Here is a 27,176-nt window from a genome sequence, read left to right on the forward strand (position 1 = left end):
TGCCTCATCCATAAAATGGGGATTAAAACTGGGAGCCCCATGTGGATCAGGGACTTAGTCTGGGACTTACCCCAGCGCTTAATATACCACTTAAACACATAGAAAGTGCTTAAATAATACCATAAAAAAGAGAGAAAGCAAACACCACCCAATACTGAGAAAGACCCAAGCCCATATATCCCAGGATTCCAAATCCAACATCACCAGGATCCCTAGCACTCAGTGCTCAATACAGTCCTCTGTGGTAGGTGCTCAATAAATATCATTGATTGATTAGAGGAACTGGACGCTGGCTGGCCTCACATATGAATCAATCTGCCATATTTATTTAGCGCTTATTATATGCAGAGTACTGTACCAAGCACAACAGAATTAGGAGACACTTTCTCTGCCCATAACAACCTTATGGTCTAGAGGGGCTAAACCTAGCCTAATATTCGATAAGTGGTATTTTTGAGAACTTACTGGGTGCAGAGCACTGCATTAAGCTCCTGGGCAAGTACAATAATGGTGGCATTCATTAGGCATTTACGAAGTGACAAGCACTGTACTAAGCACTGAGGTAGCTAAGAAATAGGTCAGACATGGGGCTCACACTCTGAAGGGGAAACACATATAGAATCCCCATATTACCAATGAGGAAACTGAAGCATAGAGAAGCGACTTAATAATGATGGTATTTGTTAAGCATTTACTATGTGCCAAGCACTGTTCTAAGTACTAGGGTATATACAAGGTCATCAGGTTGTCCTACGTAGGGTTCACAGCCTTAATCCCCATTTTACAAATGAGGGAACTGAGGCACAGAGAAGTTAAGTGACTTGCCCAAGGTCACACAGCAGACAGTTGGAAGAGGGGATTAGAACCCATGACCCCTGACTCCCAAGTCTGGGTTCTTTCCACTAAGCCACGCTGCAAGGGCATTGATTGAGCACTTACTATGTGCAGAACACTCCACCCTTTGTCAGCTGTGTGACTTTGGGCAAGCCACTTAACTTCTCTGTGCCTCAATTACCTCATTTGTAAAATAGGGGTTAAGACTGTGAGCCCCACTTGGGAGAACCTGATTACTCTGTATCTACCCCAGAGCTTAGCACATAGTAAACACTTCACTAATACCATCATTATTATTAAGAGTTTGGGAGAATACAGTACAGAGTTGGTATTCACTTTCCCTGTCCTCAATGAGCTGACCATCTAGGCAAATGGCAAAGTCAGAATTAGAACCTAGATCTTCATAATAATAATAATAATAATGGCATTTATTAAGCACTTACTATGTGCAAAGCACTGTTCTAAGCGCTGGGGAATTTACAAGGTGATCAGGTTGTCCCACGTGGGGCTCACAGTCTTAATCCCCATTTTACAGAGGAGGTAACTGAGGCCCAGAGAAGTGAAGTGACTTGCCCAAAGTCACACAGCTGACAAGTGGCAGAGCCGGGATTTGAACCGATGACCTCTGACTTCAAAGCCCGGGCTCTTTCCGCTAAGCCATGCTGCTTCCCTATCAATCGTATTTATTGAGTGCTTACTGTGTGCAGAGCACTGTACTAAGCGCTTAATGTTCCCAGCCCTGTGCACTTCCCTCTAAGCCAGGCTGCTTCCAATTTTTATACACAACAGCGTGGGGGTGGGGGGAAAATGGTGCATTGAAAATAATCTAAGATCAGGAGGGGTGGGGGTGAATGAAGGGAAAACCAAGAGTATTTTGGGGGGGGGTCTCAAACAGGACCCAGGAGCAATTGAAAGGAAAACTCACTGGTCATTGTACTTGTATTGGCACCCTTTATTCACCCTCCCTCAACCCCACAGCACTTAAGTCTATATCTGTAATTTATTTATATTAATGTCTGTGTCCCCCTCTACACCATAAACTCAACTTGGGAAGGGAACATGTCTATCAACTCTGTTCTACTGGACTCTTTCAGGTGCTCAGTACAGTACTCTGCACACAATAAGGACTCAATAAATATGATCTAGTGGACATCATTCTTCTCTCTAGTTTGTTCCATCCCTGCAACAAATATTAAAGAAAGCCCATTCCTTATAGAATTATGCCTCATTTTACCAGAACAGGAATCAGTAGGTCCCCACAAATGAAAATAAAGCAGGCTTTATGAGGTTCCCACTAGAGAGGTCAAACCAGAGACAAAGGAGTAATTCTCCAGGACAGTTATTTTCCTGAAAAACTTCCAAACTATTGACATAATAATTTCATTTTTTGTTAAGCACTTACCATGTACCAAGCACTGGGGTAAATACAAAATCATCATGGGGCTCGTGGTCTAAATGGGAGGGAGAACAGGGACTGAACCCCCATTTTACACATGAAGGAACTGAGGCAGAGAAAAATTAAGTATATTTCACAAGGTCAAATAGCAGAGAAGTGGTGGAGGTGGGATTAAAACCCACTATCTTTTTACTATTATATTGTGTTCTCCCAAGCACTTAGTACAGCGCTTTGCACATATTAAGTACTCAATAAATACAATTGAATGAAGGTCCTCAAATTCCCAGGCCATTGCCCTTGGCACTAAGCCACACCACTTCACTTAAAGCCATCTTAATTGCTCCAAAGTTACAATCCTAACACTTAAATAAGTGAACAGCCCAGAAAAAGCCAAAATTGTCCGTGGCCCTGCAGTCACAGAATACATTTGTAAGCAACCTCTACTGCTCTGGACCCACCTCTTTTGCAGACTGCTGACTTGTAAGAATCCATACATCACACTGTTGAACTGTGGTCATCCGCAGGGTGGACAGGGAGCCATTGGAAAAAGGAATCGTTGATGGTAGACAAGAAAAACCATTTCCAGAAACCACTGACAATCAATTTCAACTCCAGTGATCACCCACAAGCTCAGTTCCTTCCTGAAATGGAGGGCCAAGACGGCTAACAAAGTCTAAATGGGCAACACCTGAGTTCTTCAGCCAATGAGCTCCAGGTGTGACTGGCAGCAGCTACCTTTTTTTTTAATGGTATTTGTTAAGTGCTTACTATTTACCAGGCACTGTTCTAACCCTGGGATAGAAAATTCATACAGCGCAGTGTTGAATTATGATCATTCCCAGGGTGGACAGGGAGCCGTTGGGAAAAGGAATCAGTGATGGTAGACAAGAAAAACCATTTCCAGAAACCATTCGCAATCAATTTCAACTGCAGCGATCCCCCCATAAGCTCAGTTCCTTCCTGAAATGGAGGGCGAAGATGGCCAATTTAAAGTCTAAATGGGCAACACCTGAGTTCTTCAGCCAACGAGCTCCAGGTGTGCCTGGCAGCGGCTACCTTTTGTTTTTTTCATGGTATTTGTTAAGCACTTACTATTTGCCAGGCACTGTTCTAACCCTGGGGTAGAAAAGGCAGTCAGGTTGGACAAAATCCCTGTCCCACATGGGGATCCCAGTCTTAATTCTCATTTTACATTTGAGGGAACTGAGGCACAGAGAAGTGAAGTGACTTGCAGACAAGTGGCAATTAGGGATTAGAACCCAGGTCCTTCTGATTCCCATGTCTGTGCTCTATCTTCCCCCCTTCTAGACTTCTCCCCGCTTCTAGACTGTAAACCTATTGTGGGCAGAGATTGTCTCTCTTTGTTGCTGAATTATACTTTCCGATCACTTAGTACAGTGCTCTACACACAGTAAATGCTCAATAATTATGACTGACTGAATGAATGAATATCTGCTAGGCCATGCTACTACTCCCTTCCCTCTGGATTAGCTCGTTGTGGGCAGGGAATGTGTCTATTTATTGTTATATTGTACTCTCCCAAGTGCTTAGTACAGTGCTCTGCACACAGTAAGTGCTTAATAAATACAATTGAATGAATCAGTGAATGAAGATCTTCTAAGGGAGATTCCTTGTGGCAGATAGAAAAACCAGGCTCCCTTGGGCATGGAAACCAGGCTATTCGAAACTCGGATTAATATCCATAAGCAGGGTAGTTTCTTGTCACTGGTCACAGATTCTTGTTCAATATTTGCTAGAATTTAAGTTTCTTGAAGGCAGGGATCATGTCAACTTATTCTGTTGTACTTTCCCAACCACTTAATACGGTTTTCTGCACAGTCATGACCACGATTGACTAGTTCCATTTAATCAGTGTCCCTGATACCCCATCGTTCTTGTCTCTGGGAGAAGTTGGTCTGTTGAGGTTAGAAACATACTGGAATCTCCCAAGATAGAATTTGCCCTATTGCTCCAACAGTATAGAATGAAATGCTCATAGTAGGGGAAGGATAACTAATGAAACTGGGAGTCAGAAGGACCTGGTTTCTAATCCCAACTCCGCTACTGGTCTGCTCTGTGACCTTGGGCAAGACAGTTCATTCTCTGGGCCTCACTTCCCTCATCTGTAAAATGGGGATTAAGATGGTGAGCCCCACGTGGGATAGGGACTGTGTCCAACTTGATTAGTTTGTATCTAACCCAGCTCTTAGAACAGTGCTTGACACGAAGTAAGCGCTTAACAAATGCCATCAGTATCAATGAAACGGAAACCTTACAAGGAGGGATCTTGACGGGACAACTCAGTCTGCTGAACGATTTGCGTTAAAATCCCCCTCTCCTAATATGCTTTGTCTCCCACACTTCTCCTTTCCACAAAACTGCCCCCTCCTCTCACATGGACCTATCTCTAGCTCCTCTCCACTTAGTCCAGACCATCCCGCCTCACTTGGATTCTGCTAACCCAAAGCTTTCTCTCGATGTACATACTCATGTCCTCAGCAACCCCCTGCTCACCAAACTCAATGCCTTCATCCATTGATCTCGCCCCACCAACCCCTAGGCTTGGATCACTCTTGCTCAAGTAAGCGCTCAATAAATACAATTGATTGAATGAATGAATTTGTGCTTTTGGAGAAAACTCAGGCCAATATTAGTCACTCAAAATTCATCCTTGCTGCCCTTCCTTCCCCGGACCAACATTACTTCTCCCACGCCCTGTGTCCCCACCAATTATCCCAGACCTTTAATTGCTTTAGAGAAGTAGTGTGGCCTAATGGATACAGCACGGCCGTGGGAGTCGGAAGAATCTGGGTTCTAATCCCGGCTACTCCACTTGTCTGCTGTGTAACGCCGGGCACCTCACTTCGCTTCTCCGTGCGTCAGTAACTTCATCTGTTAAATGGGGGTTAAGACTGTGAGCCCCATGTGGGATAGGGGCTGTGTCCAAACTGATAACTTTATATCTATCCCAGCACTCAGTAGAGGGCCTGGTACATAACAAACACTTAACAAATACCAGAAAAAATAAAATGTAGTGGGGTGACTTTTGTTTTTTTTTCCCCACCTTCCTTTTTATTCTTGGCATTAGCCAGGTAAAACTCTATAAAATGCAGACACGGACTAAGGGTATGCAGGGTTGACTGTTTTGGAAACCTAGCTGCAAACACCACATCAAAATTTATCAAGGGAGAGACAAGTCCAGGCAGTTTATCATAAATTGACTTCATTTATTTTTATATTTTGGCAGGAAGTAGCATCTCTTCCAAAATGACGCAAGCCACAAGATACACATTTACTGATGTACTTTAAGGCTTCCCAGCCAAAAAAAAAAGGGGGGGGGGGGTATTAGTTGTTATTTTTCCTCTTAGTTGTTGAGAAACATCATTCATTTCATCTTTCTAATTACAGCAAATGATGCAAACATTCGGCCCTTCCCTGCTTGACTTCCCCCATTCTTGTCTACCCACCACTCCGGTCACCAAGAGCAGTTTTTTGTGGGCTTTTTTTAATAATCATACTTTACTCTCCTGCTTAATTCTTCCTGCTTGGGACAATGTAGCCTTTCATCACTTTTCTGACAACCGAACACCTCGCCCTCAATCTCTTACAAATAGCTGGAGTTCACAGATCTGAGGAGCACAGGATACCAGAAATAATAATAATAATAATAATAATAATAATAATGGCATTTATTAAGCGCTTACTATGCGCAAAGCACTGTTCTAAGCGCTGGGGAGGTTACAAGGTGATCTGGTTGTCCCACGGGGGGCTCACAGTCATAATCCCCATTTTACAGATGTGGTAACTGAGGCACAGAGAAGTGAAGCGACTTGCCCAAAGTCACACAGCTGACAATTGGCGGAGTCGGGGTTTGAACCCATGACCTCTGACGCCAAAGCCCATGCTCTTTCCACTGAGCCATGCTGCTTCCCATGAAATGAACCGGTATCCTACTCATTCATTCACTCAATCATTTATTGAGTGCATACTGTGTGCAAAGCACTGTACTAAGCGCTTGGGAGAGTATATTACAACAGATACATTCCTGCCCACAACGAATCCTAAAAGTAGGCTTTACCCCAAAACCCACCGCTGGTCACGGCCCCGCCCAGCCTCACAGCATTTATTTCTGCATTTTTAATTTTATTTATTTATATTCATGCCTGTCACCCCCTCCAGACTGTAAGCTCGTTGTGGGCAGGGACTGTGTCTGTGATATTGTTGTGCAGTTTTAATTTTATTTATTTATATTCATGCCTGTCACCCCCTCCAGACTGTAAGCTCGTTGTGGGCAGGGACTGTGTCTGTGATATTGTTGTATTGTCCTCTCCCAAGCGCTTAGTATAGTGCGCTACATACAGTAAGTGCTTAATAAATATGACTGACTAATGAGAACCCATTAGAGCTATCCATGAGATTTTACTAGATCCCCTGAGGTGCTGTGATAGATGACACTTCTATCCGGGGTCCGCCACTTGTCTGCAGTGTGACTTTGGGCAATAGCTATAATTCTATTTATTCAGACAGTTTTGACATGTGTCTACATGTTTTGTTTCGTTGTCTGTCTCCCCCTTCTAGACTGTGAGCCCATTGTTGGGTAGGGACCGTCTCTATATGTTGCCCGACTTGTACTTCCCAAGTGCTTAGTACGGTGCTCTGCACACAGTAAGTGCTCAATAAATACCAATGAATGACTGAATGAATGGGCCTCAGTTACCTCACCTGTAAAATGGGGACTAAGACTGTGAATCCTATGTGGCACAGAGACTGTGTCAGGTTGTTCCACGTGGTGCTCACAGTCTTAATCCCCATTATACAGATGAGGTAACTGAGGCACAGAGAAGTGAAGTGACTTGCCCAAAGTCACACAGCTGACAATTGGCAGAGCTGAGATTTGAACCCGTGACCTCCGACTCCAAAGCCCATGCTCTTTCCACTAAGCCACGCTGCTTCTCTATGAAGTGACCAGGCAGAAACACAGGGGGAGAAGAAGTAATAATGATAATATTTACTATGGTATTTGTTAAGTGCTTACTCTGTGCCAAGCACTGTTCTAAGCACCGGGGTAGATACAAGGCAATCAGGTTGGACATAGTCCCTGTCCCACCTGGGGCTCACAGTCTTCATCCCCATTTTACACAAGAGGTAACTGAGGCACAGAGAAGTGAAGTGCCCTGCCCAAGGTCACACAGCAGACAAGTGGTGAATCCGGGATTAGAACTCATGACCTTCTGACTCCCAGGCCAACTAGAGCCTGGCCACTAGGCCTACTCTGACCGTAGCCACTAGGCCACACTGCTTCTTAGAGGAGGAGGAGGCTTGGCCAGGGTGGAGCAGATGCGATCGCCCATCTCAGAGGCTGCAATCCACCGCTGGCCACTCAGTGAAGGAGAGTGCACTTCTGGCTTCATCATCATCATCAGTCGTATTTATTGAGCACTTACTGTGTGCAGAGCACTGTACTAAGCGCTTGGGAAGTACAAGTTGGCAACACATAGAGCCTTCATCAAGCTAGCGTTAACTCCAAATCAGATGTCTCTTCCTAGCCATGAGCTAATTTGAGTAGAAAGCTTGGCAAATTATGGGTTTACAAGGAATCGTTCAAAACCACAAGGAATGGTTCAAAACCATTTGGGGGGGGGGGAAGGGGAGAAACAGTGGCTTCAAGCTTTGCCACGGACCCTGCTGTGTGATCTTGGACAAGTCACTTACCCCTCGCTTTCTTCTTCTGTAAAATGTAGACAATAATACCTGCCTCTGAGTAGTATCAGTCAATCAATCGATCAATCATTTATCGAATGCTTATTATGTGCAGAGCATTATACTAAGCATTTGGGAGAGTAGAATACAGCTAGTAGACACGCTCCCTGCCTACAATGGACTTACAATCTAGAGGAGTGAAAAGAGTATAGATACACACACACAATATTATATCTTTGATGACCATGAAACATATAATGGTAATAATAATAATGGTATTTATTAAGCGCTTACTATGTGCCAAGCACTGTTTTAAGCACTGGGATAGATATGAGGTAATCAGGTTGTCCCACGTGGGGCTCACAGTCTTCATCCCCATTTTACAGATGAGGTAGCAGAGGCACAGAGAGGTTAAGTGACTTGCCCAAAGTCACACAGCTGATAAGTGGAAGAACCGGGATTAGAACCCAGGACCTCTGACTCCCAAGCCCGTGCTCTTTCCACAAAGCCACGCTGCTTCTCTGATGTAACCATCCTTTGGCTTTCGAGATAACGTTACTGATGGTGAGATTTCCATCTATGTGGGCTGGGAAAACAGACAAGGCTGTTGTGTAAATGACCGTCCTGCATCTTGAGCACGTTATCCACAATGCCTGTCTCTGCATGGCCTAGCCGACAGAGCACAGGGCTGGGAGTCAGAAGGACCTGGGTTCTAATCCCGGCTCCGCCACTTGTCTACTGTGTGATCTTGGGCAAGTCACTTCACCACTCCGGGCCTCAGTTACCGCATCTATAACATGGGGATTAAGACTGTGAGCTCCAGGTGGAACAGGGACTGTGTCCAACCTGACTAGCTTGCATCTACTCCAGAGCTCAGAACGCTGCTTTGACACATAGTAAACGCTTAATATAATGCCATCATCATCCTAATCTCCTTGCAGTGCCTCGTTCTCGCCTGTCCCGCCGTCGACCCCCAGCCCATGTCATCCCCCTGGCCTGGAATGCCCTCCCTCCACCCATCCGCCAAGCTAGCTCTCTTTCTCCCTTCAAAGCCCTATTGAGATCTCACCTCCTCCAGGAGGCCTTCCCACACTGAGCCCCCTCCTTCCTCTCCCCCTCCTCCCTCTCCCCATCCCCCGCCTTACCTCCTTCCCCTCCCCACACCACCTGTATATATGTATATATGTTTGTACGTATTTATTACTCTTTTATTTGTACATATTTATTCTATTTATTTTATTTTGTTAATATGTTTTGTCTTGTTGTCTGTCTCCCCCTTCTAGACTGTGAGCCCACTGTTGGGTAGGGACCGTCTCTATGTGTTACCAACTTGTACTTCCCAAGCACTTAGTACAGTGCTCTGCACACAGTAAGTGCTCAATAAATATTATTGAATGAATGAATTAATGAATGAATCATCCGTTTCCATTTCTCTTGAAGCCTCTATTTACCCCAAACTGCCCTCTCTTTCTGCAGCCATCTCCTCCCTCTCCACCATCGTGACACCCCGCTTCCCTTTCAAGCGTCTCGCCGGTGTCCCCTTTCTGCTCATTCAAGAGCAGTCGTTTGGGTATCCTGGTGTCATCTACCGGCCTCCGCTGCCCCACCCAGGGAAGCATGGTGTGACTGAGATTGCTTCCGTGCTGGTGGTCTGGCAGAATTCCAGGATCACAGAAATCCAGAATTCCAGGATCAGGGCAGACACCTGATGTTCAGTAGGGCACGTAGATGGTGTGGTGAAAACCCCAGGGAAGAGTCACAAGCTGCTCTAGAAATTCAAGGTATTAGTAAGCTATACAAACTCGTTCTGGGCAGGGAACTTATCTATGGACTCTGTTAAACTGTACTCTCCCAACCGCTGAGTACAGTGCTCTGCACACAGTAAGTGCTCAATAAATACAACTGATTAGTAGTAGCATGAGGAGCAGTGTGGGCCAGAGGATAGAGCACAGGCCTGAAAATCAAAAGGACCTGGATTCTAGTGGCGGAGCCAGGATTAGAACCCACATCCTCTGACTCCCAAGCCCGGGCTCTTTCCACTAAGCCACGCTGCTTCTCTAGAGAGGGGGAGGAAAGGAAGGCGGGAGAAAGAGAAAGATAGAGTCAGAGACACAGAGAGATCACATGATCTCCAAGCGGTCTTCCTGATTAAGTCCTCTTTTTCCTGGTTCCCTCTCCCTTCTACGTGGTCTATGAGCTTGGATCTGTGACCTTTGGGCATTTGATATTCACCCCATTCGCAACTCCAACCGGCCTTCCTGATTAAGTCCTCTTTTTCCCACTTTCCCATTCATTGAATGAATTGAATGAATGACTGAACTTTCCTCTCCCTTCTGCGTGGTCTATACACTTGGATCTGTGATCTTTGGGCATTTGATATTCACCCTATTCGCAACCTCGCGGTACTTTACGTGCGCATCTTTCAATTATACATTATAAATTGTGTATTTATTTTAACGTGTCTCCCCTTCTAGACTTGTAAGCTCGTTATGAGCAGGGAACGTGTCTGCTAATTCTGTTGTATTGTCCTTTCCCAGGCGTTTAGTACAGTGCTCTGCACAGAGTAAGAGCTCAATAAATACGATTGATAGATAGATAGATAGAGAGAAAGAGAGAGAGAGAGAGAGAGAGAGAGAGAGCGCGAACACACAAAATTCCCAGCAACCCAAGCAGTAGCTCTCAATCAGGTGATGCACACAATGAGGGCATCACTGAACAGCAAAAATCCCATCTGTCCAAGTGCAACTTAGCACTATTACACCCCATGGGGACAAGCAGCACCAAAGAAGGCCAACATTAAACCCCCCTTACGATTAGCATCCTAAGGAATCTGGTGGCTTCAGCCCTCACTAACTCACTCGCAGAATCCAGGCACCGTTTTCCATCTGCCCTCCGACTTGTCCTAGGTTGCCATGCCTCTCGTATCCTGCCTGCCCTCAATGTTGTCGTTCGATTGGGAATGGTGCCCGCTGTTCACTGCTGGCAATAGGTGGGAGTTCTGGCCGGTAGAAACGCACCGGGTAAACAAATAAGATGATCTGGGTATCAATTCAACGTGACTTGAGCCTCTCTATGGAGCATCAGATTGGATTTCTAGCAGGCCACAAACTCTTGCCAAAGAAAGCGTATCAGTTTTCGAATCAAGCGACCCTGCGGTGTAGCAGTAGGGCTCGTTGTGAGCAGGAAATGCGTCTGTTTATTGTTATAGCATATTCTCCCGGGCGCTTAGTACAGTGCTCTGCACACAATAAGTGCTCAATAGATACGACTGACTGACTGACTTTGGAATTTGGCGGGGGGCGGAGAAGCACATGTCATTATTAAGCCCAAGAATACCTGGTGGGAGGAAGGTTTTTCAGCTTCCAGACTAATCGTGGCACATTCTACCCCTCCTCCTATCTGTGTTGTGATCTCAGCACTATGGAAACCCATCTCAAACAGACCCTAAAGTCAAGAAAATAGGAATTCTAAGTGCCCACGCGATACACGTGCTCTGCCCTCTTTTAAAGGAACGCTGGAGGTGCTCAGGTTTCTCAGTACACAGAGTCCCCTCCTGTAACTGTATTCACTGTTTGGATTATGGCAAAAGGGGCCACGGAAGTAAACAATGGATCCGATACGGATTTGGGATGAACAAGAAGCAGCCTGTGAAGCCTCAACAGAACAGAGAAATGGTGTAACCTAGTGGAAAGATCAGGCACCTGGGAATCAGAGGGCCTGGGTTCTAATCCTGCCTCTGCCACTTGTCTGCTGTGTGATCTTGGGCAAGTCGCTGAACGTTTCTGGGCCTCAGTTCCATCATCTGTAAAGGGGGACTAAATACCTGTCCTCCCTCCTGCTTACAACGTGAGCCCCATGTGGGACCTGCTGATCTTGTATCTAGCCCATTGCTTAGTAGAGTGCTTCACACATTGAAGGCACTTAAATACCACAATTATTACCATTAAAATAGCAGTGGCAGAAACTGTGCCATATATTTTATTATTAAATAACAAACCATATACTATTGCATACTTGTGATAATGGTGGCTAGTGATGTCACAGATAATCCAAAGAAGTCAAGTAATCCAAAATCCTTTACAGTGGACTTTGGAGAGCATTTTTTCAAACTCATCTGTGAATGTTCTTTACCACACTCAAAACCAAAGAAACCTGTGTTTGTCCGATATTAAAAGAGATGAATTTCCACAATTGCAGAGGGTTGGCTGCTCTGGCTCTCAGCTCTCTGCCCGGAGAGAGGCAACACCTTTCTGAGCCCAGAGTTTCAGGAGGACTGAGGTCTCCAAGCTGTGAGGAGGAATAATGATAATAATGATGGTATTTGCTAAGTGATTACTGGGAGCCAGGAACTGAACTAAGCCCTGGGATGGATACAATCTTAAAGTGGGGATTAAGACTGTGAGCCCCATGTGGGACAACCTAATTTCGCTTAAACAAATACCATAACAATAATTATTATTATTACAAGCAAATCGAGTTGGACTCAGTCCCTGTCCCATGTGGGGCTCACAGTCTCAATCCCCATTTTACAGATGAGGTAACTGAGGCCCAGAGAAGTGAAGTGACTTGCCCAAGGTCACACAGCAGACAAAGAATGAGGGAGTGAACAGGAGAGAATGAGGTACAGGCCTTCCACCCCTCGGTCCCGGAGGCTCAATTCAATTCAGGGCAACGGTTCAAGTTCTCCAATTAAGTCTTTCCCACCAGGTGATTTTTTTCCCCGTTTCTTCTATTCACTCACCTCGCCCTTTTTCTCTTTTACAATTTCCCGATTTTGTGTTGCTTTTTTCCTTGCCACCTCTGTCCCCAGTCTAAACTTCATCCCTGAGAAGATGAGGGATGGGTGATGAGTGGTCTGGAGCCAGCTGTGCCATGGAGAAACCAAAAAAGTTTCTGATCTGATTTTATTGAATTTATCCCAGTGCCTAGCACGTATTAAGCGCTTCAATGATACCATCATCATCATCTATTTCAACAACTTCTCTCTCAAATCTACTCTCTTGGCAGGTCGGATGCCATCCCAAACCCACCGCTTGATTCCACTTTAGCTATCTGAGGAAGAGAAAGGAGCTACCAACCTCTAGTAGAAAATCTTGTCAGAAGACAACTGTATTCCCTGAGGGTTTACAGAGGGAAATTTCTGCCAGAGTTCAAATCCTTGAGGTTAGCGAGTTTTCCTTGCAAATATGGAAAACCGACACACACTTGGACACACAGAAAACAGATTCTAAAGGCACAGCACCGGAGTTAATTTGAGGGTGTGATTCTCCTCCTTGACAGCAAAGTTGCTAAAAGCAGCAGTCAGGCTAAGGCCTCATGGTGACTTTTTCAGCTAAATGCTGGATGAAAGAGAAGTGATAACACTTTCTGATATTTAATAAAAAAATGGTTTGATGAAAGTGATGATAATTATCTTCAAGATCACCTCATCACAGAACTCAAAAGGGAAGCAGAGTGGTCTAGGAGAAAGAACACAGGCTTGGGAGTCAGAAGACCTCGGCTATACCACTTTATGGCTGTGTGACCTTAGATAAGTCGCTTAACTTTGCTGTGCCTCAGTTTCCTCCTCTAAAAAATGGGACTCAATATCTGACCATCCTTTGACTAACACTTAAATGTGGGACAGGGACTATTGTTGTAGGGATTATTTTGTATCTAATACAGTGACTTTCACATAGTAAGTGCTGAACAAATATCACAGTCATTATTAGTAGTAATGCTTACATAGGTCAAAAACATCAAATACAGAGAATACCAGTCCACAGAATTATAAAGTGTTCTAAGGAAATAGTTATATTTCCTACTTATTCATTCATTCAATCGTACTTATTGAGCACTTACTGTGTGCAGAGCACTGTACTAAGCGCTTGGGAAGTATAAGTTGGCAATAATAGTAATAATAATGACAGCATTTATTAAGCGCTTACTGTGTGCAAAGCACTGTTCTAAGCGTTGGGGAGGTTACAAGGTGATCAGGTTGTCCCACAGGGGGGATCACAGTCTTAATCCCCATTTTACAGATGAGGTAACTGAGGCACAGAGAAGTTAAGTGACTTGCCCAAAGTCACACAGCTGACAATTGGCGGAGCCAGGATTTGAACCCATGACCTCTGTCTCCAAAGCCCGGGCTCTTTCCATTGAGCCATACTGCTTCTCCTATTTCTACTTATTTCAGAATGAAACTGAAATGTCTCCACAAACCTCAAAAGAGGCATGGAAAACTCTTACTAGGAATGTACATTTTGCATATGGGAATAAAAGTGTAAAAAGGTGCAGAGAAAATTCAATTGCAGAGTTGTCCTTTTTAAAACACAATCACTAGGTCAATAAATCTATTTCATGTTCCCAAGGTCTCTCACCCATATTTCAACTACAAAAATGGTAAATCCGTGAGATCTACCATCTAACTAATCTACTAATCAAATATTAGTCAAATTCATGATATGAGTACTGAACACCAATCTATCAGCCAAACTAGAGGGAAAAAAATATACACCAATCAAGCAATTGAATGTATATACATAACTGTACAGCTACGTGAATCCCTACATATAAAAAGTGACAAACAACTTCAAAATATTTTAATATGTTGCTGAGAAATTCTCTTCTCTTCCAGATATTAGGATTCCTTCCAGGAGGTTCAGTGAGATTCTTGAAGGCAATCAATCAGTCAGATTTACTGAGTGCTTACTGTGTGCAGAGCACTGTACTAAGGGCTTGGGTGAGTACAATATAATGGAGTTGGTAGACACATTACCAGCCCATAAGGAGCTTATGGTCTAGGGGGAGAGACAGACATTAAAATAAATTAATAAATTACAAATGTGAACGAAAGTGCAGTGGAAAATACTCACTGCTATAGGACTGTTTCTCTACTAACTGTTGAGAATGAATGAAGTGAGGTGAATGAAGCAGGAAGAAAAAAATCTGAATTCATATGACTCGTTCTCAGCCCCATGATAACAGCCTTGGGTGGAAAGAGTGTCTAAATCGAAATCCAGGTGCTCAAGTTTCTTACGGTCAACACATTTGCCCAGAGACCATCTATAATAATAATTATAATATTCGTTAAGTGCTTACTATATGTTCTAAGCACTGGGGTAGAGACAAGGTAATCAGGCTGGACACAGTCCCTGTCCCTCATGAGGCTCATACTCTTAATCCCCATTTTACAGATGAGTTCACTGAGGCACAGAGCAGTTAAGGGACTTGCCCAAGGTCACACAGCCGACAAGTGGCAGAGCCGGGATTAGAACCCACGACCTCTGGACTCACAAGCCTGGGCTCTTTCCACTGAGCCACGCTGCTTCCCATAAAGCATCTCTCTGCTTTAACCCATCTTACAAACTTGGAACAAAAACAATCAACCCCACGGAATTTGAGACTGAAACAGTAGCAGCAGCAGAATGCATCGACATGTTGTGCACTGTACTGAGCGCTCGGTTGGTACAGAGTAACAGTGACACGTGCCCGGCCGCGGGGGATTTAGACTCTTAATAGGTGGGGTGCAGTACACATTTTAAAATTTTCAAATAATCTAATAAATAGAAACTCAGCCCACAAGGGTAAGGGCTTTCTACATTCCTTCGTCTATAATCTCTAGCCGCCGGACACAGAAAGGTCTGGAAGAATGAACCCACTCCTTTGCTGTCCTCCGAGCACCTCGTCCCTTTTCCCAGACTGCATAATTGATCAGGGAAATCAATCTTCAGCCTTTTAAGATTCCCTGGGACAGCTCCTTATGGGCTGGTAATGTGTCTACCACCTCCATTATATTGTACTCACCCAAGCCCTTAGTACAGTGCTCTGCGCACAGTAAGCACTCAGTAAATTTGACTGATTGATTGCCTTCAAGAATCTCACTGAACCTCCTGGAAGGAATCCTAATAACTGGAAGAGAAGAGAATTTCTCAGCAACATATTAAAATATTTTGAAGTTGTTTGTCACTTTTCATCCCTGCCAGGATCCAACCAGACGTTTTTAACTCCTCCCGGAAGAAAATTCACAGAATCCCATCATCCAAACCACTGATCCACCCCTGCAGAGTGGAGATGGTTACTGACAAATATCATGAACCGCACGCACTCTGAAGTGTGGTTTGGTTTCAGACACAAGTGCGGCAAAGTTAACTCGATCTTCCCGATGTGACAGATTCAGAAGTTTGGGGGGCAGTCCATAAACCTCTATAATGGCTTTTTCCACTTGACTGAGCAAACTCCCTCTGCCCATCCTCCAAGCTAGCTCTCTTCCTCCCTTCAAGACCCTACTGAGAGCTCACCTCCTCCAGGAGGCCTTCCCACACTGAGCCCCTTCCTTCCTCTCCCCCTCGTCCCCCTCTCCATCCCCCCATCTTACCTCCTTCCCTTCCCCACAGCACCTGTATATATGTATATATGTTTGCACATATTTATTAGTCTATTTATTCATTTATTTATTTATTTATTTTATTCGTGCATATCTATTCTATTTATTTTATTTTGTTAGTAGGTTTGGTTTTGTTCTCTGTCTCCTCATTTTAGACTGTGAGCCCACTGTTGGGTAGGGACTCTGTCTATATGTTGCCAACTTGTACTTCCCAAGCACTTAGTACAGTGCTCTGCACACAGTAAGTGCTCAATAAATACGATTGATTGATTGATTGATTGACTGCCTTGAGAAGTAGTGTGGCCTGGGAGTCAGAAGGTCATGGGTTCTAATTCCGCTACCTTGTCTGCTGTGTGACTTCCCCACAGCACTTGTGTATATTTGTACATATTTATTACTCTATTTATTTTATTAATGGTGTTCCCCTCCCCACAGCACCTGTATACATGTTTGTACAGATTTATTACTCAATTTATTTTACTTGTACAAATTTACAATTTTATTTATTTTGTTAATGATGTGTATTTAGCTTTAATTCTACTTGTTCTGACGACTTGACACCTGTCCACATGTTTTGTTCTGTTGTCTGTCTCCCCCTTCTAGACTGCGAGCCTGTTGTTGGGTAAGGACCGTCTCTATATGTTGCCAACTTGTACTTCTCAAGTGCTCAGTACAGTGCTCTGCACACAGTAAGCACTGAATGAATGAATGAATGATTGAATTATATATCTTTAATTCTATTTATTTTGATGGTACTGACACCTGTCTACTTGTTTTGTTGTCTGTCTCCCCTCTTAGACTGTGAGCCCATTGTTGGGTAGGGATTGTTTTTATCTGTTGCCGAATTGTATTTCCAAGTGCTTATTACAGTGCTCTGCACACAGCAAGCGCTCAATAAACACCACTGAATGAATGAATGAAGGAACGTATGATGTCGCCTGCCTTACTGAATCACTATGCAGGCTAAATCTGAGATTTTAAAAGGCCCGGTTCTGCGATGTTAATTCTGACCCAATCTGCCTCTCCAGAAGGTGGAAGGCTGACTTCTGCTTCGCAAAATGCAAATGTACTGCTGAAGGCGAGTCAGACGGATCGCATTTGTGATGTGTCAGCTTCCAAACGAGATCTCATTCTGAATAGTTGGTTTGACCCACTCCAATTTTTTCAAGGTTAAAAAGAGCCAAACCCCTGGAGAACACAAAGGGATTCTTGTTTGAGATGGATTGGGAGGGAGGAGGCGGAAGTACTTTTGGGGAAAATACAGTGGTGGAAAAATGTGACAACACTTATCAAAGAAGTCATCATCAATCGTATTTATTGAGCGCTTACCATGTGCAGTGCACTGTACTAAGAGCTTGGGAAGTACAAATTGGCAACATATAGAGACAGTCCCTACGCAACAGTGGGCTCACAGTCTAAAAATAGCCAGAGTATCAATCAAATCAATCTTATTGAGCATTTACTGAGCACAAAGCACTGTACTAATCACTTGGAAGAGTACGATATAACAATACAACAGACACATTCCGTGCCCACGACGATTTCACAGTCTAGAGGGGGAGAAAGGCACTAACATAAATAAATTACGGATATGTACATAAGTGGTGTGGAGCTGGGACCGGGGAGATGAATAAAGGGAAGAAATCAGAGTGACCCAAAAGGCAGTGGAAGAAAAGGAATGGAAGGCTGAGTTAGGGAAGGCCTCTTGGAGGAGATGTGCCTTCAATAAAGCTTTGAAGAGTGGGAGAGTAATTGTCTGTCAGATATGAAGAGGGAAGGCATTCCAGGCTAGAGGCAGGATATAGGTGAGAGGTTGGTGGTGAGGTAGGTGATATGGAGGTACAGTGAGTAAGTTGGTATTAGAGGAGTGAAGACTGTGGGTTGGGCTGTAGAAGGAGAATAGCAAAGAGAAATAAGAGAAGGCAAGGTGATTTAGCGCTTTAAAGTATTGTTTTTTGCAGGATCAAGGGCTGAGAGCTCGTCTTTAATTTTCACTGAGAGCTTTCCTAACTGCTGACAGAATTTTTTCCCAAACTTTGATTGCATATGCCACATAGTTTCAGTCGCTCAGCACCATTGAATGCATTTGGTTCTTATTATGGGCAAATCCAAAGGCACATTTACATTTTGGAGAAAACCAAATCATTCCAACATTGTGCCATTTGCGAGCAGGTCTGAGAGGGGTTATTCAGATAGCCTGAAGCAAAACAACTCAAATTCAGTCAGGAATGGGGGAAGGAAAGAATGAGCGGGGTGGGGGAAAGAGGAAGATGGGAGGACAGAGAAGGAGGAGAAGGAGGAAAGTATGGATGGGGGCAGGAAAGAGAAAAGGGGAGGAAGTGGAGGAGGAGGGGAAAGGAAAAGGGAAGGACGTGAAGAAGGAGGGAAAGAGACAAAAGGACTACGTCTTCTTTTACCTTTTTTTCTCCCTAAGCTCTGACTTGTTCCCTTTATTCAACCCCCTCCCAGCCCCCCAGAACGTAGGTACATACCCATAATTTATTTATTTATATTAACGTCTATCTTCCCCTCTAGACTGTAAGCTCATCGTGGAAAGGAAAGGTGACTGTTGCATTGTTCCACTGTGCCCTCCAAATGCTTAGTACAGTGCTCTGTACAAAGTCAGAGCTCAGTAAATACAATTGATTGATTGATTGAGGAAGGGGAGGCGGGGAGGAGAAGACAGTGAAATTCTGTAAATGACTTTCTAAGTAATCCACATGCAAGGCAGTGAGGGCCAGGAAGAGATAAAAGATCCCAAGGCCGCCATCTGTGAGTTAAGCCCCGGCTTGGCTACTAATTGCATAAATCTCAGTAGCGGGAGGATACAGGGAAGAGTTAGAGAAGTGGGGGAGATAAAGGAGGTGGAGAGACAGACAGGCAGGGAAGATAATAATAATAATAATAATAATAATACAATAATTGTGGTATTTATTAAGCGATTATTATGCGTCAGTCACTGTACTAAGCACTGGGGTTGAAACAACCAAATTGAGTTGGACACAGTTCCTGTAGCAAGTGGGGCTCACGGCCTCAAAACCAATTTTACAGATGAGGAAACTGAGGCCCAGAGAAGTGAAGTGACTTGCCCAAGGTCCCACAGCAGACAAGTGGCAGAGCTGGGATTAGAACCCAAGGACTTCTGACACCCAGGCCCAAGCTCTATCCACTAGGCTATGCTGCCTCTTGTCCCTAGGAATGGAGAGCGAGGTAGGGAATCTCCTGAGATGGGGTTCAGAAGAGGAGGAGGAGAGTTTTGGAAAGGAGAGGGATGGTCCATGGAAGAGCAGTCACTGAGTAGAGAGTCAACAAGAGGGAAAATACCCTGGGAGCACAGACAATTTTGACAGTCGGCATTTGCCGCCATTGAGGCTCACAGTCTAAAGGGGAGGGCAAACAAGTATTTAAATTTCTTTTTACAGGTGAGGAAACTGAGGCCCAGAGACATTTTTGGGGATTTTTCATGGTATTTATTAAGCTCTCACTATGTGTCAAACACTGTTTTAAGCACTGGGGTAGATATAAGCTGATCAGGTTGGACAGAGTCCCTGTCCCACATGGGGCTCACAGTCTTAATCCCCACTTTACAGATGAGGGAACTGAGGCACAGAGAAGTGAAGTGACTTGCCCAGGGTCACACAATAGACAAGTGGTGAGGCTAGAATTAGAACCCAGGTTCTTCTGATTCCCAGGCCCGTGCTCTAACCACTAGACCATGTCTCAAGACCACACAATAGACTGTAAAGTCGTTATGGGCAGGGAATGTGTCTACTAATTCTGCTGTATTGGACTCTCCCAAGTGCTTATGCAGTGCTCTGCACTTAGTAAGCACTCAATAAATACCACTGATTGATCGAAATAGGCAAATGTCAACATGGGACCTGGAACTTGTGGCTTCTGATCCACTGTCCTGTGAGCCTTCCAACCATTTCACATCATTTATGATTATTTTTATGGGGACTAAATCTGCTACATGCCCGCCTAGAAGAACGAGTCCCAGTGGGCATATTTTCCCGATCGTCGTTTCCTACCTCTGAAAGACTCTCTTGCAAATTCAGAAGAAAAAGAAAAAGAACAAGGCCTGCCCAAAATAGGGCCTGGAACACCAGGGGGTTGAAAAAAATGGATCCAAGGCCAATCCTGCCGCTTGGGAGGAGCGCATCGATGTCCTTAGGAATTGAACCCAAGGTGCTCTGTCATTTTTTAATAAATGCTTGGCTTGGGATAGAATTCGAAGCCCCGGGTTTCTCTGGTTCACCATTTTCTCCTTCATATAGAACGTTAAAAGCCATTTGTTTTATAATTCAGTGGATGCATTGACCAAAACCACAGACCAGGGCTCTATTTCATTTTTGAAGGCAGCTGAATTATTTAGTATCATAGGACCGGAAGGGGCCTCAAGAACATCAGGTCCAGAGAGGTGAATGATAATCGAAAACTTCGCCTCCTAATTTGACCACGCTCTCAACTTGCTCACTTCCAATTCTTTGCTCGTGCAGTTTCCCAGGCCTTTAAGTCCCCACCCCTGTACAAATCTATCAGAACTCAGCTCTCCCCATCTTCCAAGCCTTCATAAAATCCCACCTCCTCCAGGGAGCATTCCCCCAGGAATCATCCAAACCCCAAATCGTATCAATCCAGAGGCCACCCTGGATTTTCTCTCCTTGTGTTTGTGTTCATTCATTCTATCTTATCTATTGAGCGCCGTGTGCAGAGCACTGTACTAAGCGCTTGGGAGAGTACAATACAACAATAAACAGACACACTCCCTGCCCACAGTGAGCTTACAGTCTAGAGTGGGGGAGACAGACATTAATAGAAATAAGTAAATGACAGATACGGACATAAGTGCTGTGGAGCTGGGAAAGGGGATGAACAAAGGGAGCAAGTCAGGGTGATGCAGAAGGGAGTAGGAGAAGAGGAAAGGGGGCCTAAGTCAAGGAAGGTCTCTTGGAGGAGATGTGCCTTCAGTAAGGCTTTGAAGGGTGTGTGTGTGTGTGTATTCAGTTGTACATCTCTGCCATTTGGCACACTTTTAAAAGAAGCTAACATTGAATTTTACCAGCATTGGCACTGTGCAGTGAAATCAATCAATAATATTTTTGAGCACTTATTTTGTCCAGAGCACTGTAGAGAAACATAATTTAGCTGGAATGGCATGGAGAAAAGGTGGAAAAAAAGATCTAATTGTGAAGCGACCTGCCTCAAGATGGTCTGTGGCCATGACGAGAGATGGCCATTTTGCATCCAACTCTCTGATCGCTATATCACATCCCCCTCTCTTCCCTCACCCCTGTAAATATGGGAGTGACTTCTCAGCATACCTAGTCTGCCCTGAATGCAAGGCACATTTCGATTATGGAATCCGTTTCCCCCAGTTAAAAAAATTCCCCATAAAGTTGATGGGTAATTTAAGACATAAGGATCTGAGTGAGTGAGGAGACTTGAAATGGGATTTCTAAGTGGCCAACGGAAATACCAAAGTATTCCAAACATCTCTTTAAAAAAAAAACCTTCTAAATCTTGCTTTGTCTAACAGTTTTTTTTTCCAAATTCCAATATTCAAACAGGTTTCTTTTCCTTCAGCCACATCTGCAACTTTGAAAATAAACTGAGTCCCATTTTCATTCATTCACTCCCAAGGGGCAAAACTTTGCCTTAAATGTTTAACGAGGGGAAACGGGATTCCTAACCTTGACCCCGGAAAGTCTCTGCAATAAGACACCCTCAGAATCCAGTTCCTCTTGCCGATTTCTGCACATCTAGGAAAAATGGAGCGGTGGCGGGAAAGCATATGCTTTCTAGCTCAGTTGCCTTCTACGAAAACCACTGGCAAAAACCTCCCCCAAAGAAACGCAAACTTCTCCCAAAGAAACATCAGCTTCGTGGGAATGATGGTGGCCTTCAAGTGGTGGGTCAAGGTGAGAATTTATTCTCTATTTAATCAATCAATCAATCGTATTTATTGAGTGCTTACTGTGTGCAAAGCACTGTACTAAGCGCTTAATTTAATGGTATTGTTATGCACAGAGAAGTGAAGTGACTTGTCCAAGGTCACAAAGAAGACAAGGGGCACAGCTGGATTAGTACCTAGTTCCTCTGAATCCCAAATCTGGGTTGTCTCCACTAGGCCATGCTTCTTCTCTTAGATGATGATGATGATGGTATTTGTTAAGCGCCTAATAAGTGCCAAGCACTGTTCTAATCACTGGGGTCGATACAAAGTAACAGGTTGTCCCACATGGGGCTCACAGTCTTAATCCCCATTTTACAGATGAGGTATCTGAGGCACAGAGACGTTAAGTGACTTCCCCAAAGTCACACAGCTGAGAAGTGGCAGAGTCGGGATTAGAACCCATGACCTCTGATTCCCAAGCCAGTGTTCTTGGCTCTAAGCCACGCTGCTTCTCTAGATGGTGAGCCCCTGGGTGGGACAGGGACTGTACCTGACCTGATTATCTGATTTCTGCCCCAGTGCTTAGAACAATGCTTGACACAGAGTAAGCAGCTAAATACCATTTGAAAAACAAATGAATTTTTTTTAAAAAAGAACCTTGGGAGGCAGGCTGCATGGAAGTAGAGGTCCAGATCGGGACAGGTCAATGGAAAAGTCTTTTAGACTGTGAGCCCAATGTTGGGTAGGGACTGTCTTTATATGTTGCCAATTTGTACTTCCCAAGCGCTTAGTACAGTGCTCTGCACATAGTAAGCACTCAATAAATACGATTGATGATGATGACGATGGAAAAACAGTTTTGCATATTTGGCCCAGTTCCAAAGGTTGGTTTCTAGTCCCCCCTGCCCCCGCCCCGCAAAGGCTTAAGGCTGTATTTTGACTTGATTTTTCATAAAAATACATATTGCCAATGACTTGGAAAATAATTCTAGAGCCCTATAAGTGATGGAACAGATTTTGTTCTACGCTTGATAAAAAAAATCATTACTTTGTCCTTCCTCTTTGTAAATCTTTTTTGTTTATTCTGATCAGGCAAGTGGATGCAGTTTAGTGTGCCGAGAAATGCTAAACAATAATAAGTTAATTTTTACCCTTCGAATAACAACCAGCATCAAGCTACAGTCAAGAACAAAGGAACTTGCAACCCTTCCCCAAGCCCAAACAAACCCAATCACTCTCACCTGTCTTCAGGATGATTTTTCCTGCCCAACTCATTCCACCGGATTGGATTTGGGGCTCAAGGGATGTGCAAGTCCATCTTATGGAACTAATAAGCAGCGTGGCTTAGTGGCAAGAGCCCAGGCTTGGGAGTCAAAGGTCATGGGTTCTAATCCCACCTCTGCCACTTGTCAGCTGTGTGTCTTTGGGCAGGTCATTTAACTTCTCTGTGCCCACTTACCTCATCTGTAAAATGGGAATTAAGAATGTGAGCCCCGTGTGGGACAACCTGATTACCTTGTATCGACTCCAGCGCTTAGAACAGTGCTTGGCACATTGTAACAAATACCATCATCCTCATTATTATTATTATTCCTAGTCTGCTGTGGGACCTTGGGCAAGTCACTTCACTTCTCTGTGCCTCAGTTCCTTCATCTGTAAAATGGGGTTTAGGAGTGTGAGCCCCATGTGGGCCAGGGACTGGGTCCAACCTGAGTAACTTGCATCTACCCCAGTGTTTAGAACAATGCTTGTTACAAAGTATGCACTCAACAAATGCCATTATTATTATTATTATATCATTTTTCAAACCTTTTAATCATCTTTGGGGCTTTTGTGTTCATCCATCCCATTCTTCTTGACACTGCAGAGTCCAGGACTAGAGTTTATTTTCTGACAAGGGTGTGATGGGGCTGGATAACCCGGGAGAGTGGCTTCACTACCTCTGCAAATGGAGCCCTCCTATTTATGGCCTCTGGGCATCCGCTTGCTTTCTGAAACCGCAGCAGGCCACACTGGTTCTCGTCCCCTTACGACCCTTCCTCCTGGGTTACTACCTGGCTCACCACCCCTCAACCAATCCATCAATCAATCAGTGGTATTTATTGAGCTCTTGTTATGTGCACATCACTACACTAAGCGCTTGGGAGAGTACGATACAGAAAAGTCAGCAGATACATCCCCTGCCCATAACGAGCTTACAGTCTAGAGGGGGAGACAGACATTAATAGAAATAAATCAAGGATATCAAATCCTATTTATTGAGAGCTTACTATGAGCAGAGCACTGCACTAAGTGATCGATGCAACAGAATTAGCAGACACCCCCCTGCCTACAACAAGCTTCCAGTCTAGCGGGCTCTTTAGGAGTCCATGTGGATTATTGTCACAAGAGGCATTATTCTGCACTACTTTTCATCCTTCCCTTAGAACAGTGCTTTGCACATAGTAAGCGCTTAATAAATGCCATCATTATTATTATGTTCATCTATTTCTAACCACTCCCCCCCAGTAATAATTCTTGTGCTTACTTGTAAAGTGCTTACGATGTGCCAAACACTGTACTGAGCGCTGGGGTAGCTATAATATAAACAGATGAGGCACAGTCCCTGCCCACAGTCTAACGGGGGGCGGGGCGGGAGAACGGACATCGAAACCCCATTTTACAGAGGAGGAAATGGAGGCACAGAGAAATGACTTATCCAAGGTCCCACAGCACAAGTAGTAGAGCCAGGATTAGAATCCAAGTCTCTTTATTCCCAGCCCTGTGCTCTTTCCACGAGGCCAAACACTACAGTTTATTCTACCTAGTGGGCTTCATTCCAGGTATTTCTGATCACTAACCAAAAGCACATTGAATAGTAATAGTCCTCCAGATATCCCCAGTAAAAAGTCCTAAAATCAGACAACCTGAGATACAAGGAGCCTTCAGGGATCAATCTTTTAAGCCCCCTGGCTTCAGGTGCTAGGTGGATAATCACACCAGCTTCCATAAACTTCTCCAAGAATGGACCCTCTACAATATTCAAAAGACATGGAGGAAAGGTAATTTAAGTTATCCCTTAAAGGATCCTCTAGGTTACACAATCCATTTAAGCTTCATCACAAATTATTCATGTACAGCTTTCTGTTTCTCTGAACTCTTTGTTTCCCTCTCTGACTATTTCTTTGAGTATTCTACAGACATTTATTAAAGGTGACTACCTTTTTTTTTTACCATGTAAATCTAAACAACATTCCCAAAATATTTAGCAGGACCACCTCTGCCTTGCTGCATTGCATTTTCATACGTCTGGGGAATTTCCCCCAGAACCGTTGAGGGTAATTTCATCTAATGAACAGTCTTTGTTTGGAAGAAGTCACGAGAGGCTGAAAATGAAAACGGAATCACAGAATCACCCCGGTATATCACGCTCCTTCTTGGGGTTTTTGAACGATTTTGAGAGGAGGGAAAAAGTTACCCTTCGACATTCCAACGCGGAAACTCCAAATCAGAAATCCAAACCCAGTTACCCAATAAATGCGATATGTGAGCGAGTCGTTCTTACCCGGCATCCTCCTGGAATCCTTCCAAGTCATCCCGTTGCTCTGCTAAGGTCGATTCTAAATCCAAATAGGTTCCATTGTGAGAGAGTTGCAGTGTGCAGTCATCCAGCTGTTGAGAAGAACAAAGGGGCTTTGGGCATTTTGGTTGGTCTCGGTGGGAAAAAGCCAATGCGGCACCTGCCCCCTTGCCTGACCTCCCAAATCAATCAATCAATCAATCGTATTTATTGAGCTCTTACTGTGTGCAGAGCACTGTACTAAGCGCTTGGGAAGTACAAGTTGGCAACATATAGAGACAGTCCCTACCCAACAGTGGGCTCACAGTCTAAAAGGGAGTCTAAAAGGTCCCAAAGACTGAGAGGGCATCATGAATATCATCATCATCATCAATCGTATTTATTGAGCGCTTACTGTGTACAGAGCACTGTACTAAGCGCTTGGGAAGTCCAAGTTGGCAACATATAGAGACGGTCCCTACCCAACAGTGGGCTCACAGTCTAAAAGGGGGAGACAGAGAACAAAGCCAAACATACTAACAAAATAAAATAAATAGAATAGATATGTACAATATATACTGGATCCACAGTATGGGCTGGACATGGGCTGCTGGGAAAAAGTTCCAAGGAGATAGCAAGACTAAACCTCGACAAGCTTCCAATCTAACAGGGGGAAACTCTGGTGCCCTGAACTAAAGTAGAGCAAAAGTGCAAATGGACAGTTTCCCCCTCTAGATTGTAAACTCTCTGTGGACAGGGAATGTGTCTGTTACATCGTCGTGTTGTACTTTTAGACTGTGAGCCCACTGTTGGGTAGGGACTGTCTCTATATGTTGCCAGCTTGTACTTCCCAAGCGCTTAGTACAGTGCTCTGCACACAGTAAGCGCTCAATAAATACGGTTGATTGACTGATTGATTGTACTCTCCCAGACGCTTAGTACAGTGCTCTAGACTGTGAGCCCACTGTCGGGTAGGGACTGTCTCTATATGTTTCCAACTTGTACTTTCCAAGCGCTTAGTACAGTGCTCTGCACACAGTAAGCGCTCAATAAATACGATTGATTGATTGATTGATTGCTCTGCGCACAGTAAGTGCCCAATAAATACGATGGAATGATTGATTAAACTGAATGTTAGAGAACGTCAAAGAGATAAGGCTGAGCTCCTCCACTAGAGACCGTAAGCTCCTTGAGGGAAAGGATTGTGTCTGCCGACTATTGTACTGTACCCTCCCAAGTGCTTAGTAATAATAATAATAATAATAATAATAGCATTTATTAAGCGCTTACTATGTGCAAAGCACTGTTCTAAGCGCTGGGGAGGTTACAAGCTGATCAGGTTGTCCCACGGGGGAGCTCACAGTCTTCATCCCCATTTTACAGATGAGGTAACTGAGGCGCAGAGAAGTGAAGTGACTTGCCCAAAGTCACACAGCTGACAAGCGGA

The 27,176-nt window shown here is 44.3% G+C and overlaps 1 protein-coding gene across 1 annotated transcript in view; it reads right to left on the reverse strand.

Annotated features, from left to right (window-relative positions):
- The window catches only part of FHOD3 (formin homology 2 domain containing 3), a 335,498-nt gene that overhangs the window by 283,432 nt on the left and 24,890 nt on the right, over positions 1 to 27,176 (reverse strand). The window contains 1 exon segment of the mRNA XM_038770188.1: positions 25,736 to 25,842. Coding sequence (XP_038626116.1) covers positions 25,736 to 25,842 — 107 coding nt within the window.

The sequence above is a fragment of the Tachyglossus aculeatus genome, chromosome X3 (genome assembly GCF_015852505.1).
Source record: "Tachyglossus aculeatus isolate mTacAcu1 chromosome X3, mTacAcu1.pri, whole genome shotgun sequence".
In the NCBI taxonomy this organism is placed as follows: domain Eukaryota; kingdom Metazoa; phylum Chordata; class Mammalia; order Monotremata; family Tachyglossidae; genus Tachyglossus; species Tachyglossus aculeatus.